The following is a 19898-nucleotide window of genomic DNA, read 5'->3' on the forward strand; positions in this document are numbered from 1 at the left end:
CCGCTGCGGGTTGCGTACCTTTCATGTTGCGGACAGGCCTCCGGAACGGATCTCGTTCGCAACCAGAGGTACCACTGTAGTGTTGCGCAAGGTTGGATAGCTCAGTTTTGGGAATGTCCTTCTAGGCGGGAGCTTAATGAGAGGCAAGTGGGGGTCTCTTGTCTTTCTCCCATGATGGAAACCAGGTGGAACCCCCTTTCCCTCTAAATAATTGCCCTCTCCCTCTCTCCTTCGAACTCCTCATCCCTTGATCCATCTCTCCAACACACGTCCTCTTCCACTAGACTTTTCCATCCTTGGCTGTGGTTACTCCTTCCTCAACCCAAACTCCTCCATCTTTTTCCTGCTCTCACTTCATTGCATGGTTCCTACATGTGAACATGGAGAGGCTTGCACACTGGGGCATACGTCGCAAGCTGGTGATGGAGCACAGTATGTCAAAACTAGTGTGGTTGTCCTCTTCCTTCAAGCACTCATCTTGATTTCTGTGTATCCACTGTTTATTGGGTGTTTATTCTGAATTGTTTGGAGGGAGGTTAGAGAGCGTCATGTCTAGGGGATGGGGCGGAATTCTCTTCTCCCTTGAAGGCGGACCTACTTAATTCACACTTTCTGAAACCATGTTTGAAATAAAACACAGGTGTCCTTGGAAAGTCACACTTCTCTGAATTTTGCAACGCGGCTCTCTATTTAGGTCAGGGTTTCTAAACCTGGTTCCTACCTCCCACTAGTGGGTGTTTCAGGATTCTAGGTGGGCAGTAGGGGGTTCTATGGCACAAGATGAATCCCCCTTCCATTGAGCACTGGTGGGCAGTAAGGAAATTTTTGCCATCATAAAAGATGCATTAGTGGGCGGTAGGTATAAAAAGGTCGACCACCCCTGATTTAGGTAATGTGTGCAAAAATGCATACTCCATGCTAGAGTGTGCATAAAGCGTACATATATTGGTGAAAATAGCGTGTCAAAATTCACTGTATACTAGGGGAAGTAGTTTTGCCAACGAATGTGCAAGTTAGGCCAAATTGTCTACAAAATTGTGTGTGTTAAGGAAAAGCCACACTTAAATTATGGTGAATTTTCGTGTGGACGTCAAAACCAGATGTGGAGCGGTGAACTTGGGACTGGAAAAATGAGAACCCAAAAGGAACAAAAACGGACACATTTACCAGTTTCCCTAATCACATCAAGCAATGGTTGTCCTACACTTCCCACTGTGTTTTCTTGTCACTTTCCTTACCTCAAACCAACCAACCCTGATTCGTTATTTATTTGCTTTTAGAAGTGGCTTTGTTGCACAGGAGTGCCAAATCCACTTTAATTGTGCGGCCTGAATTTTGCCGGCGCGCAGTTGAATCCCACCCACAAAACAGCGACAGTCTGGAAGCGGGCGAGGTGTTTTGCACTGTGAGATGAACCAAGTTGCTGGGATCTTGTTGTGTTTGATCTTACAAGACACGATGGAGCCACAATGGGCAGTGGGCCTACTCTCCATCCCACCCTACTGTGTTGTGTTGTATTCTTTGCCCCCACCCTTGCTCCGCAAAATGTTGGCCGTGCCCCTTCCTCCCTGCTGAGAGCGCTGCTTAGGAAACAGCGACTGGCGCCACACACAGTGGGTTGCAACATTCTTCTACCAGCAACTTGGTTCCCATGATTTCAGAATTCAGCCTGCCCTGACAGTGATCATGTGACCTCTGCAAGGGATTATGGGGTAACACCCATGGGGCATTGGCTGTGCGCCACCTACATGGGTCGTGCCAAACCATGGGGCATGCTCCCTGCCTGATATATTGGGTTAAAATGGGATAATGCCCAGTATTGCTGCTTTGAGCTAAATTTAACAGGAAGTTGGGCTCCCTCTCTCCTGGGGTTGGGTATAGAGTTCAAACAAAGCGCTATAGACACATGAGCTGCAGTAATTAAAACTGCTCAGTAATCATTACATGTGCTGTAATCACATGGTTTTTATTTTTTTTAAAAGATATTTATTGGGGGGGAAATTAAATATAAGAAAAAATGAAAAATAAACATGCAAAATAATAAGCAGTTAAAAACACACATTAATTTTCAATAACATAACTTCCATACCCTTATTTCCTCCAACCTCCTCGTACTTCCCTTCTTTGTATTCCAGTTCAGTTTGTTAGTTCAGCAAATCCTTACCATAAAATTTTTACCCATTTATAATCCTTTTTTTCATATCTCCTAAAGCATTACAGCTGGAAACTGCTTAATTTCTATCCAACATCTTTCTAACATTCATTAATTTTACAATATTTCTTTAAATAGTCTTTAAATTTCTTCCAGTCTTCTTTCACCGACTCTTCTCCCTGGTCTCGGATTCTGCCGGTCATCTCAGCCAGTTCCATGTAGTCGATCACCTTCATCTGCCATTCTTCCACATGGTTTTTAAGGCCCGGGTCGTTAAAGTCCGTGCCACAGCCATACAGACCTGCTGTAATGATCGCACAGCAGTTGTTCCCACATTGTGCATGATTTCATATCCATGCAAGAAGTAAATTGTTGAAATAATGGACATGCCTCTCTTTAAATCATTCTATGTGTGACTGTGTCTCTGCATTCGGGGTGAAGAAATGGTTCAGTCCACACCTGTTGCAGAGACACACCAGCACGGTCTGTCCTCGGTTGCTGTCACCTGGTGTGTCCATCTATATATGGGGTGCAGTGAATGACCCTCCTCTGAGAGTTGCCCGTTTTGCTGCATCTTGAAGTTTGCGCTTGGGGAGGCAAGATCGAAGCATCACAGGCCCTTCCCTGGAAACCCAAGCTGTAACTGTATTTGAGTATGACTTAAAACTGATGGCATTCGCTCTTCTTACAAACCCAAGAGTCAATCTTGTCTTCTGCAAGAGAAATTGTGCATCTGATTTTAATGCACAATGGACATCAGAAACATGGCACACAGTGCCATCTCGAAAGTAATGCAGTAACATGGTCCAGTTATTCACGACCTTTTGTGCTGCTGCAATATGACCTTTGCCCGGATGGTAGCAAATAAATGCAGTGCTTTTTTCTGGCGGGGGGGGGTACGCATACCCCAAAACATTTTGTGAATCTTTGTCCATTTGTCCATTTCCTGTATTTATTTTTCCCGATTTGAACTAGTAAAATGGTGATTTTCTTGAGTCAAAATGAGAGTACCCCATAACATTTATTTTTAGAAAAAAAGCACTGTATAAATGCACTCTGACCATATTTATTGCAGCAATGCGAGTCATGCAATAATGACCGTATAGATATGTGTGTGTACAATATATGTGCAATAATAATATGACCTGTGAACCTAGGGTCATTTATACTGCAGATATATACAACGACAACTATGGCTATAAATAACATAGCAAAGGGGTCTATGTCATTATTACCATATTTACAGCAGCAAGCAACCTGTAGAAAGGATGACTGCATATATTATGGTGGTGTGGCCCATTATATATTGACTATGGGCTGCATCCAACGTTAAGAGCCGACTTGTTGAAGTGGGTTCCCATGCCTAACTTTAGATTCATTCCGCTCAATGGGTCTGCTCCAAAGAACACTTAACGGGACGCAACCTTATATAGATATATAGGTATGAACTGCAGTAAGAACGGCTATTGTTTTTTAATCACGACAAAAACAGATGCCAGTGAAATGCCAGAACCGTTGTAATGTCTTGCAACGGTGGCGTCAACACATGTATCGTGGACGCAAGCCTTTTCCTTGGCTCAGCTGCATATATATATATATATATATATATATATATATATATATAATGAGAAGAGTTTTTGCAAATGGCACCCACCACCTTTGGGCTTGGCAAGTATGGCTGTGCAAGAGAACCAGGAAGCTGTTCCTTGCCGGACGCTTTTGAGGCCCATAAGCAAATCCTATGGACAGTGGATGCGACTCTGCCTTGTTCCCTGTGCTGGGTCCCTTTGGAAGAAATGGCTCTGAAGAAATTATTCAGTGCTGGAAATCTCTTCAGGAGATAAAACGGGTTCTTCATGTGGGGATAGATTGTGGGGGACGAAGCGGTGTTTTACTGTGGTGTGGACAGAGCCGTGTGGTAAGCTGATTGTCGCACTGCCCTGCTGAGGAGAATTTTACCTCACGTCAAGTGCAGTTGTTTGGTAAAATTCTTGGTTCAAACAGGTCCTTTGTGTCCACCCATTCTCCAGGTCATTCCATAATTTTCCTGGTCTGCTTTTTGCCATCTTCTATGTAATAATAATAATAATAATAATAATAGTTGTGCAGTAAAATTCCTGGTTCAAACAGGTCCTTTGTGTCCACCCATTCTCCAGGTCATTCCATAATTTTCCTGGTCTGCTTTTTGCCATCTTCTATGTAATAATAATAATAATAATAATAATAATAATAATAATAATAATAATAGTTGTGCAGTAAAATTCCTGGTTCAAACAGGTCCTTTGTGCCCACCCATTCTCCAGGTCATTCCATAATTTTCTTGGCCTGCTTTTTGCCATTTTCTAAGTTTTTTAATAATAATAATAATAATAATAATAATAATAATAATAATAATAATTGCTATTGCTATTATTATTATTATACTGCACAACTGGTTGTTGTTGTTGTTGTTGTTATTATTATCATTATCATTATTATATTGATACCTCACCCATCTGGGTGTAAAAGCTGAGACATGGAGCATGTTTGCTTGGATGAAATGGGAGTTGTTTTCACGACGCCCTTTTCAGGAGTTAGGCCTTGGGCAAGACTTCCATTTCTTGGTTTCTGTTTTGCCAATGTCTGGGACCCAGTGAGCCACTTTGGAGTGCATTCCAGTAGGCCCTTCAGGAATCTCTGGCCATCCTGAGGCGCCAGCTGGGGCTGATGGGAATTGTAGTCCAAAACACCTGGGAAGCCCCAGGTTGGTCAAGGCCGCCTTAAGGAAAGGTGTCAGCAACTTGCATTTGCTATGGGGTGGGGTTGAGGGTGCTCTGGGTGGGATTGTCCAATTCACAGACTGACTTGGCTTTCTCTTTTGCCCTGTCACCCCCACCCCAGTCTTCTCAAGGTGGCGGACATCGGACACTCCTGTACGGACATGCTATTCTTCTCCGGCATTCCCACAGCGCCATGGTAAGGAGGAGGAGGAATTGGGGAAAGTTCTGTGTCTTGAAGAAGAGGGAAACCAGGAAAGCTCAAGAGCTCAGTCCAGCGTTGGCCGACTCCAAAGGCTGGTGGGGCAGGGAAGACGCAGCTGCTCCTCAACCATTTTGTGTTCCCTGTCCCTGAGCCAAGCAGATTTATTTTCAAGCGTGTGTCATGTGTTCCCCTCCCGGGATGCAGAAATCGCAAGGAATCCCGACCGGGGTTTTAGGAGGTGGGCACATTTCTCGGCCAAGAAGGTGTCAAACGTCGAAAAGGCTGAGCTGCGTTCTGGAGGACAGATATAAGTTCTAAGTCAAGAAGCTGAGGTCACCCAGGGTTGGGTGGTGCCGGCTGCAATTTCCTTCTGTGTCAACATTCCTAGGAGAGCTCTGTGTGTGTGTGTGTGTGTGTGTGTGTGTGTGTGTGTGTGTGTGTGTGTGTAGAGCTGGGCCTTGAATGGTCATCCTTGAAATCAAGTGTGTATTCACTTGCCACTGCTGATTTACTGCCGGAATTATTCCTTGAAGTGACCTTACATGCTTGAAGCTAGGGGAAGATCTTGTTGAACTCCAGCTCCCATCATTCCCCAGTTAATGATCGGGGAATGATGGTTGCAGTTCCCCATCCCCGCTTTGTTATTGCTATTTGTTGTTGTTTAGTCGTTTAGTCGTGTCCGACTCTTTGTGACCCCCTGGACCAGAGCACGCCAGGCACTCCTGTCTTCCACTGCCTCCCGCAGTTTAGTCAAACTCATGTTGGTAGCTTCAAGAACACTGTCCAACCATCTCGTCCTCTGTCGTCCCCTTCTCCTTGTGCCCTCCATATTTCCCAACATCAGGGTCTTTTCCAGGGAGTCTTCTCTTCTCATGAGGTGGCCAAAGTATTGGAGCCTCAGCTTCAGGATCTGTCCTTCCAGTGAGCACTCAGGGCTGATTTCCTTCAGAATGGAGAGGTTTGATCTTCTTGCAGTCCATGGGACTCTCAAGAGTCTCCTCCAGCACCATAGTTCAAAAGCATCAATTCTTCGGCCATCAGCCTTCTTTAGGGGCCAGCTCTCACTTCCATACATCACTACTGGGAAAACCATAGCTTTAACTATACAGACCTTTGTTGGCAAGGTGATGTCTCTGATTTTTAAGATACTACAATCACCTTAGAGCATCCTTAATTAAAATATACCACGGGGCCATCTTTGCCTTGTGTTGGTCTTGTTTTCAGCAGCCCATGCTCTCTGCACTACAGGCAACTCATACGGGGGTTGCGTTTCTGGTTGCTACGCATGTGCTGGCCGCCCACGAGTCAGGAGTTGCCTTACTTCCTTTGGTTAAATGCAAGAAAGGCTTTTACACTCGCCAGAAGCTCTGCTCTGCTCTCGCCGGTCCTGGAAGGATCCTTTTAAAAAGTCCCATATGCTCAGAGACTTTGCGCCTGTTCATTGGGGGATATAGGAAGCCCAGAGCACTTGTTCCTTAGATGACCCTTTTATGAAGAGGCACGTAGTGAGACCATTGATCCCCGGCTGGTGAGGCTCGCTGACCTCCCGGAAAAGCAAAAATTTGACCTTTTCCTGTTAGGCAAAGATCATAAGACGACCCGGATGGTCGCCAGATTCTGTGTACAGATTTGTAGGCGCAGACCAACCCCCAACCCAAACTAGTTCATTAAGAAAATTCCCAAACTCGGTTCCATGGGTGACTGTGGGTCATCTCTCTGTGGTAGCTTATCTTAAAGTTTTAAGTGTCTATACGCTTATCACATTTATAAATTTTAAATTTATTGTCGCACATTGTTTTAAATGTTTGCTTTCCTTCTGGGATTGTACCCCCAGGTGTGTTTTATAAGCTGCTCTCCGACCGTAATAAATTATCTATCTATCTATCTATCTATCTATCTATCTATCTATCTATCTATCTATCAGCTACTTCCTTTGGTGCAAAAGATTATGGCCACACATCTATCTATGTGCATTTATAAAGTTACATTTTAAAGCTGCAATTTAAGGTGCAGAAACCAGGGTGGTTGATCTCCCCAGCACGCACGCGCGCGCACACACGCACACACACACACTTGAGGTTAAGAACTTCAGAGAACGTTTCTTGATCTTCTTTCCTTCCCGATTTGTAGTATTTGAGCTGCCTAACCACATCCCGCTCCCTGACGGATAAACTTGCCTTTGACGTGGGCCTTCAGGAGGATGCAACAGGTATGTGATTTTGCACCCCAAGGAATTGCCACCTTGCGGGTGTTTTTGTTTGCAGCGGGGAAGAGGAGGAGAATATTCCTAGCTCATTCTACATTCCAGGCACTGTTCAGTGGGTTGAGTCTCAGAGTGGTAAAATCCTACTCAGTGCAGACACAGAACAAAACAAATCTGCATGCAAACAACTGAAATTATGTGCTGATGGTGGTGGTGGTGTCGCAGAATAATTCTGTGACCTGGCTACAGGATGCAAATTGAGCAGCTTTTAATGAAATGTTATTGGGCCAAAGTGAAACATAAATTATGCAAGCTGCTCAGTTTGCATACTTTATGTTGCACTTTTGCCCAATGAAATCTCATCAATAAAACAAGTACAAATCAGCAAATAAGCTTAATACATCAAAGGGATGCGGGGGGCACTGCGGTCTAAACCACTGAGCCTAGGGCTTGTCGATCAGAAGATTGGCGGTTTGAATCCCCGCGACGGGGTGAGCTCCCGTTGCTCGGTCCCTGCACCTGCCAACCTAACAGTTCGAAAGCACATCAAAGTGCAAGAAGATAAATAGGTACCACTCTGGCGGGAAGGTAAACGGCGTTTCCATGCGCTGCTCTGGTTCGCCAGAAGCAGCTTAGTCATGCTGGCCACATGACCCGGAAGCTGTACGCCGGCTCCCTCGGCCAGTAAAGCAAGATGAGCGTTGCCACCCCAGAGTCGTTCGCGACTAGACTAAACTGCCAGGGGTCCTTTACCTTTACCTTTTTACATCAAATATAGCTGGATCGCCCCCTCAGGGAAAACCTAGGTCAGTGGTTCCCAAACTTTTTCTGGCCACCCCACCCTTTCCCCATAAACTCATTCCCTGTGCCCTTTACGCTAGCCTATAAAAACACAATCAAATTCAAAGCCGTAACAATTAATTGCACATTTATTCAAAACCCAGTTAAAACTATTTGGTTTAATTGGTGAACTTGATCCACAGATGCCAGCTTTTCATAGTAATTCCCCCCTGCCACCCCCTTGCCTCTTAGTACCCCCCTAGGTAATGCCACCACCTCCCAGGGGGCAGTAATGCTCACTTTGGGAATCACTGGCTCAGGTGAACAGACGAGTCTCAAGCAGCCCACCTAAATGCCGATACTGTAGGTGCCTGTCTGATGTGACTCCAGAGCAATTAAAGGACCATAGCTAGTTTCTCGTAGACGTCTACCCACAATCTCTCTTACCACTAGGGGAAGCCTGTTGGTGGACCATCCATCCTGCCTCCAAGCAGCGCTCGGAAGGGGAGAAGGTGCGCGTGGGTGATGACCTCATCCTTGTCAGCGTCTCCTCTGAGCGGTACCTGGTGAGTGTGTCTGTCTCTCTGTGGGAGGACTTGCCTCCTCCTTCACATGCTGTGGTCTAAACCACAGAGCCTCTTCGGCTTGCCGATCGGAAGGTTGGTGGTCCTGCTAGCTAGGGATCATGGGAGTTGTAAGCCAAAAACATCTGGAGGGCCAAGGTTGAGGAAGCCTGGACTAGAGGACTTGGAGTCACTTGCTCTACGTGGGGCCACCTTTGAAGGTGACCTGGAAACTACAACTAATCCAGAATGCGGCAGCTAGACTGGTGACTGGGAGCAGCCGCCGAGACCATATAACACCGGTCTTGAAAGACATACACTGGCTCCCAGTACGTTTCCGAACACAATTCAAAGTGTTGGTGCTGACCTTTAAAGCCCTACACGGCCTCAAAGGCCCAGTATACCTGAAGGAGCGTCTCCACTCCCATCGTTCTGCCTGGACACTGAGGTCCAGCTCTGAGGGCCTTCTGGCGGTTCCCTCGCTGCGAGAAGCCAAGTTACAGGGAACCAGGCAGAGGGCCTTCTCGGTAGTGGCACCCGCCCTCCCACCAGATGTGAAAGAGAAAAATAACTACCAAACTTTTAGAAGACATCTAAAGGCAGCCCTGTTTAGGGAAGCTTTTCATAGAATCATAGAGTTGGAATAGACCACAAGGGCCATCGAGTCCAACCCCCTGCCAAGCAGGAAACACCATCAGAGCACTCCTGACATATGGTTGTCAAGCCTCTGCTTAAAGACCTCCAAAGAAGGAGACTCCACCACACTCCTTGGCAGCAAATTCCACTGTCGAACAGCTTTTAATGTTTGATCGGTTATTGTATTTTAGTGTTTTGTCGGAAGCCGCCCAGAGTGGCTGGGGAAACCCAACCAGATGGGCGGGGTATAAATAATAAATTATTATTATTATTACTTCCAACACTACAATTCTATGATTCCATGAATCCGTGGGGACTATTAAGCCCCTGATCTCACTCCCCGCCCACTTTGTTTCTTCTACTCTTCTATGTCTCAACAATGTCCTTGTTCTCCTCCAGCACCTGTCTACAGCCAGTGGAGAGCTCCAGGCAGATGCCTCCTTCATGCAAACACTCTGGAACATGAACCCCATCTGCTCAGGCTGCGAGGAAGGTACTTGATTCCTTAGGGTATGGCTTGAGGTCACATGACACAGCCCCCTTGCTGAAGCTAAGCAGGTCTGGTCAGTGCCTAGACGGCAGACCACCGAGGAACCCAATTCCTTATTGCATTTGGATGGAGGTGACAAGGCTATTCACACAAACCTACCAAATTCAAAACCTCTTGGAACAATGCACAGTTGCGCCTTGGAATTCACGGTGCCCCGAATTTTGTGATGTAGTTTTCCAGCCCAGAAAACGTGCACGTGAGGTGGAAATGCGAATGGAATTGCATATATTAGTCAAACGGCACACAAAAAGTTATGTTACGTTAGGGAAGATTGCTTACAAAAAGAATGCTTATTAGTAGAAACTGCATACTGGAACGCTGATGAATTTTCACGAGGGCTTTTGAAAAATAAATAAATTGTAAACTGGTGTGGAAATGCGGGGAGCTAAGCACAACATTGGAAAATTGAGAAACGGAGAGAACGGGGTTTATCCAGTCCCTACCTGTGTTACAGGACTATGGTAAGACTTACTCAGGCCACATTCACACAATACATGCCTCCCCCCCAAAGAATTATGGGAGCTGTATTGTGTTTATCATCACTGAGAGCTCTTAGGAGACCCCTATCCCCCCGCACAGGAGGAGTTTGGATTTGATATCCCGCTTTATCACTCCCCGAAGGAGTCTCAAAGTGGCTAACATTCTCCTTTCCCTTCCTCGCCCACAGCAAACACTCTGTGAGGTGAGTGAGGCTGAGAGACTTCCAAGAAGTGTGACTGGCCCAAGGTCACCCAGCAGCTGCACGTGGAGGAGCGGAGATGCGAACCCGGTTCACCAGATTACGAGTCCACCGCTCTTAACCACCACACCACACTGGCTCCCACAGAGCTATAAGCACACAGTGGTTTAACAGTGAACTCTGGGAATTATAGCGCTGTCAGAGGAACAGGGGCCTCCTGACAACTCTTGGCGCCCTTAACCAACTACAGCTCCCATAATTATTTTCGGGAAGCCACGACGGTTTAAAGTGGCACCGTAGCTCTTCAAATGTATGGAGAGAATGTGGTTTGAGATGACGCGAGCAAAGACAATGTACATCATGCATTTTCTTTTCTTTCTTTTTTTCTCCAATTTTTTTATTGATTTTCCAGAGTTTTAAACAAGCAAACAAGGAAACATCTTAACTGTATTTGATCCAATCTTGGTGACATTGTTAAATGACCTCCTCAAATCCCCCTGGCTGAGTTTCATTGTATATCATTGTAACAGTTTTCCAAAACCAATTTTCTCATAAAATTAACTTAGTCACTTAACATCTTTCTTCCTTTTCATTTTAACTTTAAACATATTATTCTCTAACATCACATATTTAAATCCCAAGTCTATCTGGTATTTGCAAGTTTTTCCAATTAAGCTATCTTAGCATATTTAACTAAATAGTCTTTGAATTTCATCCAATCGTCCTGGTACTCCTCCTCCTTCTGGTCGCGGACTCTTCCGGTCAGGTTGGCTAGCTCCGAAAAGTCCATCATCTTCATCTGCCATTCCTCCACTGTTGGGACTTCCTGTGTTTTCCAATTCTTAGCTAACAAAATTCTAGCTGCAGTTGTGGCATACGAAAACAATCTAACATCTTTCTTGGGCAATTCCACATGCACTCCGACGTGCTAGTTTCCTCGCTCTGCTTGTGATCTCACGCTCTCTAATCCCTATTTTTTTGGGTGGTCCACGCAGGGTATGTGACCGGAGGCCATGTTATGCGCCTCTTCCACGGCCATATGGACGAATGTCTCACCATCTCCACCACGGACCAGAATGAAGAGCAGCGCAGGTGGGCATACCGTGCGGGGGTTGTCCGCATAAAAGGTGGCACTTTAAAGAGCATGGGGGGCAAAAGAAAGAGGGGGGGAGAGAAGCCTCTGCCCTAAATAGTGAACAGAAAGTGGGAGGGGATAACAGAAGGGAAGAACATGCAGACTTTGAGCGCAGCTGTTATTTGGGGAAGGGAGCCTCTCTACCCAAAAGTAAAAGATCGCACCAAGCTCTCGCTAACTCAGATTTTAATTCAATGCAAGCATTTTGTTATTCTCCTGCTGAGGAGTGTATTAACTTATGGTCTCTATGTGTGGTTTGGGAGCTGCACGGTCAGGGGAAAAACAATGGTGTCCAAGGTTGTAAAGACTGCAAAGAGAATAATTGGGTGCACTTTTCGCACCTTGGATCAAATCTATGCTTCCAGGAGCCATAAGAAAGCTGCAGAGATAGTGCAGGATAGTGCACACCCTGGAAATGATCTCTTTCAGCTACTGCCTTCTGGAAGAAGGTACAGGGTTATAAAGACTAGGACTAGCCGCTTGAGAAACAGTTTCTATGCAAAGGCAACTTTGGTTTTATACGCAGTGTAAGGTAGTCTCTGGGGGGACGCCGGTGGCACTGTGGGTTAAACCAATTAGGACTTGCCGATTAGAAGGTTGGTGGGTTAAACCACAGAGCCTAGGACTTTTCTTACTGTTCTGAATCCCATTTATTTAATTTAATCCTAATTTAATCCTAGGCCTATTGGTACTTTCAAGTGATTTCTAGTTTTTTATATTACAATATATATTCAAATATGGGACGCGGGTGGCGCTGTGGGTTAAACCACAGAGCTTAGGACTTGCTGATCAGAAGGACAGCAGTTCGAATCCCCGCGACGGAGTGAGCTCCCGTTGCTCAGTCCCTGCTCCTGCCAACCTAGCAGTTTAAAAGCACATCAAAGTGCAAGTAGATAAATAGGTACCGCTCCAGTGGGAAGGTAAACGGTGTTTCCGTGCGCTGCTCTAGTTTGCCAGAAGCGGCTTAGTCATGCTGGCCACATGACCCGGAAGCTGGACGCCGGCTCCCACGGCCAATAAAGCGAGGCCGACTCTGGGGTTGCAGTGCTCATCTCGCTTTATTTTACCAGAGTAGTGCACGGAAATGCCGTTTACCTTCCCGCCGGAGCGGTACCTATTTATCTACTTGCACTTTGACGTGCTTTCGAACTGCTAGGTTGGCAGGAGCAGGGACCGAGCAACAGGAGCTCACCCCGTCGCGGGGATTCGAACCGCCAACCTTCCGATCAGCAAGTCCTAGGCTCTGTGGTTTAACCCACAGCTCCACCTGCGTCCCACTGAGTTCTTTATCCCCGAAAGGGTAAAAAAATACCCTATAATGGCAAGACCAGCACTGGTGGATTCAAGGAAGGCAGCAGCAAGTTGGTGTCCTCCAGACTACAATTCCCATCATCCTCAGTGGCCTACAGCTGTACTTGCTGGGGGAAGATCGGAATCGCAGCTGGAAGCATCTGGACAGCATCAGGTTGGCCAAGGCAGCTGCAGCAAATAAGAGGCATTATTTCCATGTCTGGTAATTGAACTGGCTGGTTTTGAATCCTTCTTGTGGAAGAATTACCCAGATCATCTTCCTTTTCCACAGGGTGGTGAACTACGAAGGCGGAGCTGTCTGTTCCCAGGCTCGCTCACTGTGGCGTCTGGAGCCTCTGCGCATCAGGTATGAAATAATAATAACAAATAATGGCAGTGCTGTTGGGGTTGCTTGCCTCCCAGGAGCACAGACTCCCTTGTGGATTTGTCTGCCTCAAAAGCCATGAACAACGCAAAGGATTCTGGGTTGTGTTCGAGGGTTCAGAGTCGGTTTTCACCGGCTTTTGAGCCAACGAGGTATAACATGTTATTTTAGGACTGTTCCTTTTAAACGTGTCCTGACAAAAATATATATACAGAAAATGTTTTTCACCCAAGGACTCGGTTAAAAATCAAGAGTTACATGGATGTTATGTAGAGTGGGATGCCACGAAACGCCACAATAGGAGACATCGCCTCATGACCGGTTCTATTTCTTACCTGAAAGTGAAAAATACAATCTGGCTGCCACTCATATTGGTATACAACCCTTCCACCTCTATGACTTTATTTGTTGACTCAACTGGGAATATAGTCTTTGACCCTTTTTCTACTCTTACTGACCTTCTTATCAGATATCTCAGCAGTCATAGCATCAGTGTGCTTTACACCCTTAGGCACAACTGCCATTTTATTTTATTTTATTTTATTTATTTTATTTTATTTTATTTTATTTTATTTTATTTTATTTTATTTTATTTTATTTTATTTTATTTTATTTATTTTATTTTATTTTATTTTATTTTTATGCCGCCCTTCATCCAAAGATCACAGGGCAGTTCACAACAGAAAAATAAAAAAAATGAAAACATAAACTGCACAATTAAGCAAAAACAGCTCCCCTCAAAAAAAAAAAAAGTCCAGTATGCCAGTGGACAGCTGGGTTTGGGAGCTGCCATTTTAATTTCCCATGATCCCTTGCCCTCAATGTAGTGTTGTTTTGAGGCATTGTGTGGAGAATTAACATGGCTGCTCTGATCAGTCCCCTGGTGCTGCTCAGGAAACTGCGACTGCCACTACCCAATAATTTGTTCAAGGCCCAGCCATGGGCGCCATTGACTGCGGAGGAGCCAACAGAGGACATGTGGGAAATTAAATCAGGGGAAGGACTTGCCTGTATGGAGCACTGTCTCACTGCCTCCTTACAACTTAAAATATATCAATTTACAAAGAGTCTGCAATCCAGTATTTGCTGAGGGATGATACTCCTGAAACTACCTATATTGTTTCAGGGTATTCAGCCGAGATTTTTAAAGCTAAATCTAAAGTTGCCTGGTTTACTCAATGGTGGCTATCTAGTCTTTTTATATACAGTGGTGCCTCGCAAGACGAAATTAATTCGTTCCGCGAGTTTTGTCGTCTTGCGATTTTTTTCGTCTTGCGAAGCACGGTGTCGGGAAAGTTTTGGAAAAGCTTCAAAAATCACCAAAGTCTTCAAAAACCTCAAAAAAGGCTACCACACCGCGTTCTATGAGTTGCTCCTCGAAGTCAAGTCGCAACTGTATTAACGGTGTTAAGAAAAAGGAAACAAACTTGCAAGACGTTTCCGTCTTGCGAAGCGAGCCCATAGGGAAAATCGTCTTGCGAAGCAGCTCAAAAACCGCAAAACCCTTTCGTCTAGCGAGTTTTTTGTCTTGCGAGGCATTCGTCTTGCGAGGTACCACTGTACTGTATGTTTTTGGATTACTAATGTATTTGGATGACTTTGTATGATTTTATTGTTTGAACTCATGCTAATAAAGGCAAAAGACAATAAAAACGACTGAGGAAAGGAACTACCCTTGAGGGGAATTGGCCACAACACATCCTTCTTCCATGTGTTCACACCAGTAAATGGGACTATGTTATAATGTCGTTTATGTATTGCAGGGGCAGCCACGGGGCTGTTTCCCCTGATGTTGTTGGACCACAATTCCTGGCATCCCTACCTATTGGCCTTGCTGGCTGCAGGGGCTGATGGGAGTTGAAGTCCAACAGCATCCGAAGGGCAGCACACTGGCTACCCTGATGTGTCCTAGTTGCCTGAGAGGGAACATACAGTATTTCTTCCACCGCAATAGCTGGAGCGGCAGCCACATGAAGTGGGGGCAGCCCTTCCGCGTCCGCCACGTGACCACGGGCCGCTACCTGGCGCAGACTGATGAAAAGGGGCTGGTTGTGGTCGACGCTGAGAAAGCTCACACCAAAGCCACAGCTTTCTGCTTTCGGATCTCTAAGGTGAGAGGAGTCCCCCATTATTGCCCTCGTCGGAAGCGGGGCAGTCTTTGTTGTTTAGTTGTGTCTGACTCTTTGTGACCCCCTGGACCAGAGCATGCCAGGTACTCCTGTCTTCCACTGCCTCCTGCAGTTTGGTCAAACTCATGCTGGTAGCTTCTATGACACTGTCCCACCATCTCGTCCTCCGTCGTCCCCTTCCCCTTGTGCCCTCCACCTTTCTCAACATCAGGGTCTTTTCCAGGGAGTCTTCTCTTCTCCTGAAGTGGCCAAAGTATTGGAGCCTCAGCTTCAGGATCTGTCCTGCCAGTGAGCACTCAGGGCTGATTTCCTTCAGAATGGATAGGTCTGATCTTCTTGCAGTCCATGGGACTCTCAAGAGTCTCCTCCAGCAAGGTGCTCTGCCTTTAAGAATAGAAGTACCCAAGAAGAGCCGTGCTGGACCAAAGGCCCATCTTGTCCAATATCCTGTTCTCTCACTGACCAATCAGGTGCCCTAATGGGAAGCCTAAGTGCAACAGAGCTCACCCCACTTGTGATTCCACGGCAGCTGGGATTCAGAGGCAAACGACCAACGAGGGCGAACAGAGTTATCATGACTATTGTTGTTATGATTGATGATTTATCCTTCTAAAGCACTGTTTCACAGCAAATTACACATAAGATAGGACTGCCATGTGTCTGGATTTTCCTGGACATAGCCAGGAAATGGGCTTGAAAATGGCGCCCATGTGGATTTTCGGTTATTATTTGGTTATTATTATTTACTACCAATGTCCCCACTGTGGAAGGACGTGTGGATCCAGAATTGGCCTCCACAGTCACTTGTGGGCTCATTGTTAAAACCGTGTTTATGGAAGACAATCTTACTCGGCTACGAGTGATCGCCAAAGAAGAAGAAGACTACTATTACTACCACTACTATTAATTCATTTTCTCACCTGCCCTTCACTGTAAGGTCCCTGGATGGGTTACAGCCATTTAAAAATACTAAATGTTGAAAGTGGCATTGAAATGGAGAGAATCTTGTAAGTAGGAGCAGCCAAGCACTTTCAGCAACAGCAAGATATTCTAAAACAATAATCAGGTCCAGCTGAACAGCAGAACTGAACATTCATTCATTCATTTTGGGCGGATTTTCTCAGAATCGGCAAAATGTCTGGGAAAACATGGATGTATGGTAAATAGGGCGTTGTATACATAAATATATAAAATCTTTAAAAGAAAAGCCTCCAAATATACCCTATTTTTCGCTCACATGACCATAAGACGCACCTAATTTTTAGAGGAGGAAAACAAGAAAAAAATATTCTGAATGAAACAGTGGATGTATGATTTTTGTGGTTCATGCTGTGGCCACAGATATGTGATCTAATGGTGAATTTGGGGTGACCCAATGCTAGCGTCCCTTATCTCTCTTCTGATCCCACCGATCAGCTGTTTCCTTTCAATACTCCCTTCCCTCTTGTTTGCCTTAGTGTCTTTTCCTTAGCTGTAGCAGTTTTTTGCTCCTCCTTTTCTTCTAATTTCTCTCCTTATTGCTTTGGTCTTCCTGTTTCCCCCCTTTGCAAGTTTGCTGTCTTTACCTCCCCCTTCCCAGGCAGCCTCCTTTATCTCTAGCATCCCTTATCTCTCTCCCCAATCGGCAAGCGATCAGCGGCTTTGTTTCAACACCCCCTTCCCTCTTTCAAAAAACAAACAACATGATTGCTTTTTGCCCCTGGGCAATTCGGCTCCAGGGACCACACATTCACTCCGTAAGATGCACAGACATTTCCCCTTCCTTTTTAGGAAGAAAAAATTGTGTCTTATGGAGCGAATGTTATGTCTGAATGTCTGAATGTAAAGATTGCCTCAGTGTGCTCCTGCCCTGCCATCCCTCTGAGCTCATGGCGCCCTCTGTTCTCCCCCTTGCCCTTCTAGGAAAAACTGGATGTGGCTCCGAAGCGAGACGTGGAGGGGATGGGAGCCCCTGAGATCAAGTACGGAGAGTCCATGTGTTTCGTGCAGCATGTCGACAGTGGCCTCTGGGTGACGTACGCGGCGGCTGATGCCAAGGCTCTCCGCTTGGGGCTGCTCAAGAGAAAGGTGAGGCTTAACCGGCTGGCCTCCCTGGCCTTCCATCAGGGCTGGTGGCCCTGAGCCAAAGAGTCGCGTAGAGGAGAGTGAGCCCATAAGGTGCCCATTCAGCATCTAAAACACGCAAGTTCCTCAGACTGGAGAGCCCGGCCTGAGTCCGCAGCTATATAGGGCCAGGTGGAAGCTGATTGGCTCCCCATGTCAGCTGGTCTCTTTTGGATTGGTCGTTGCAGCACTACCCTCTGGCTATCTGTGGCAGTGGCACCGCAGCACAGCGCCCTCTGCTGGCAAGCTGTCATTGTGGCGCAGAGAGTAAAGTTTCCTAGGCCCCCCTGTGAAGAATCTCTGGTTCGAGAATCCTCTGAGCGTCCACCATATATACCTGCTTTCTTTGCTCACCCTACAGGCCATCTTGCACCAGGAGGGTCACATGGACGATGCTCTCTCCCTGACCCGCTGCCAGCGCGAAGAGTCGCAAGCTGCCCGGATGATCTACAGCACTTCTGGCCTTTACAACCAGTTCATCAAGTAGGTGCCGGGCAGATTCTGCTCCCGTGGAAACCAAGAAATCGACTGCTTGAGTTGTGCTCTGTGCCTGCCTGTCACCTGCCTGCCTGTCATCTTTTTTGTGGTTCCATGCTCCCCTCTGCCATCCCCATTGGCTGATCCATTGTGGTGCCACGGAATGTTAGCAAGCATTCCAATAGATGTGCAAGACTAAGAGTAATTCGTCGCAATGCAAAACAAAACCGAACTGCTCATAGGCATGGCTGTCAATTTTTCCCTTTTCTTGCGAGGAATCCTATTCGGAATAAGGGAATTTCCCTTTTAAAAAAGGGAAACGTTGACAGCTATGCTCACAGGAGGGAAGAGAGAGGTCAGTTTGGCGAGAAGAGAAGCAGCGCCTAGTAACAGGAGGAGCTGCGGTGCTGGGTTTATTTATTGAATTTCTATCCCGCCGTTCCCCTCTTTGATTAAGCGGCCATGAGGTCTAGCAGCTTGCCCTGTTTCAAGACCCGAAGCGGAAGAGGTATGGCGCTAAGGGGAGCATTCCACAAAGTAAATATATTAACTTGCGGCCATCTTAGGGGTGTGATTCCTCCTTCTCTGTGCCATCCATATCCAGTGCTAATCTCAGCTCTGGCTGTTCCAGTGTGGTGTAGTGTGGTGTAGTGGTTAAGAGCGGTAGTCTCGTAGTCTGGTGAACCGGGTTCGCGTCTCCACTCCTCCACATGCAGCTGCTGGGTGACCTTGGGCCAGTCACACTTCTCTGAAGTCTCTCAGCCCCACTCACCTCACAGAGTGTTTGTTGTGGGGGAGGAAGGGAAAGGAGAATGTTAGCTGCTTTGAGACTCCTTTGGGTAGTGATAAAGCGGGATATCAAATCCAAACTCTTCTCTTCTTCCTTTTTTTTTAAAAAAAACAACAGATATTTATTAAAGTTTTTTTAAAATATAACAATGAAAATGAAAAATAAAAAGAAACAAAATATAAAATACAACATAAAAACAGTTAAAAAACAGATAATTTTCCATAACATATCTTCCTTACACTTATTTCCCCAGGCCTCCTCATACCTCCCTTCTTTGTATTCCACTTCAATTTGTTAGTTCAGCAAATCCTTACCATTAAGCTTTTACCCATTTGTAAACCTTTTTTTTTCGTATCTCCTAAAGCATTACAGCTGGAAACCCCTTAGTTTCTATCCAACATCCTTCTAGCATTCATTAATTTTACAATATTTCTGTACATAGTCTTTAAATTTCTTCCAGTCTTCTTTCATTATCTCTTCTCCCTGGTCTCGGATTCTGCCAGTCATTTCTGCCAATTCCATGTAGCAAACTCTTCTCTTCTTCCTTCCCCAGGGGGCTGGACACACTGAGCGGAAAGGTCAAGTCGGGAACCCCAGTGACTCTTCCCATCGATGGGATGATTCTCAGCTTGCAGGATCTGATCAACTACTTCCAGCACCCCGAAGAAGAGCTGCAACATGAGGAGAAGCAGACCAAGCTTCGTTCCCTCAAAAACAGACAGAACCTCTTCCAGGAGGAGGTGAGCAATTGGGGGCTCAGCCTGGGAGGGTGGCCTCATTGACGCCATTGCCGAACCGGTGCCCTCAATATGTTGGATTCCCAGTTCCCAGCAGCCCCGCCAGCATGGCCAATAGGAATGATGGAAGTTGTAGTCCCAAAAGCATTTGGAGAGGCTCACAGCTTCTCCACCTCTGGTGAAGACAGCAGGGGGTTGTGGGGCTTGCTAAGGTAGGACTCCAGGACTTTGGTCCTGAAAGTTCTTCATTGGCTCCCAGTACATTTCCGAGCTCAATTCAAAGTGTTGGTGCTGACCTTTAAAGGCCTAAACGGCCTCAAGGGCCCTG

At 46.1% G+C, this 19898-nt stretch overlaps 1 protein-coding gene across 9 annotated transcripts in view; it reads left to right on the forward strand.

Annotated features, from left to right (window-relative positions):
• RYR1 (ryanodine receptor 1) overlaps nucleotides 1-19898 on the forward strand; it is a 208782-nt gene that overhangs the window by 39164 nt on the left and 149720 nt on the right. For all 9 annotated transcript variants that reach the window (XM_081200102.1, XM_081200099.1, XM_081200103.1 and 6 more), the window contains exons 4-13: nucleotides 5033-5107; nucleotides 7244-7322; nucleotides 8550-8662; nucleotides 9695-9788; nucleotides 11520-11616; nucleotides 13242-13316; nucleotides 15289-15445; nucleotides 17366-17530; nucleotides 17928-18049; nucleotides 19387-19573. In XM_081200102.1, the coding sequence (XP_081056228.1) occupies nucleotides 5033-5107; nucleotides 7244-7322; nucleotides 8550-8662; nucleotides 9695-9788; nucleotides 11520-11616; nucleotides 13242-13316; nucleotides 15289-15445; nucleotides 17366-17530; nucleotides 17928-18049; nucleotides 19387-19573 (1164 nt within the window). The remainder of the gene's footprint in view (nucleotides 1-5032; nucleotides 5108-7243; nucleotides 7323-8549; nucleotides 8663-9694; nucleotides 9789-11519; nucleotides 11617-13241; nucleotides 13317-15288; nucleotides 15446-17365; nucleotides 17531-17927; nucleotides 18050-19386; nucleotides 19574-19898) is intronic.

The sequence above is a fragment of the Podarcis bocagei genome (assembly GCF_964188305.1).
Source record: "Podarcis bocagei genome assembly, chromosome: 7".
Taxonomy (NCBI): domain Eukaryota; kingdom Metazoa; phylum Chordata; class Lepidosauria; order Squamata; family Lacertidae; genus Podarcis; species Podarcis bocagei.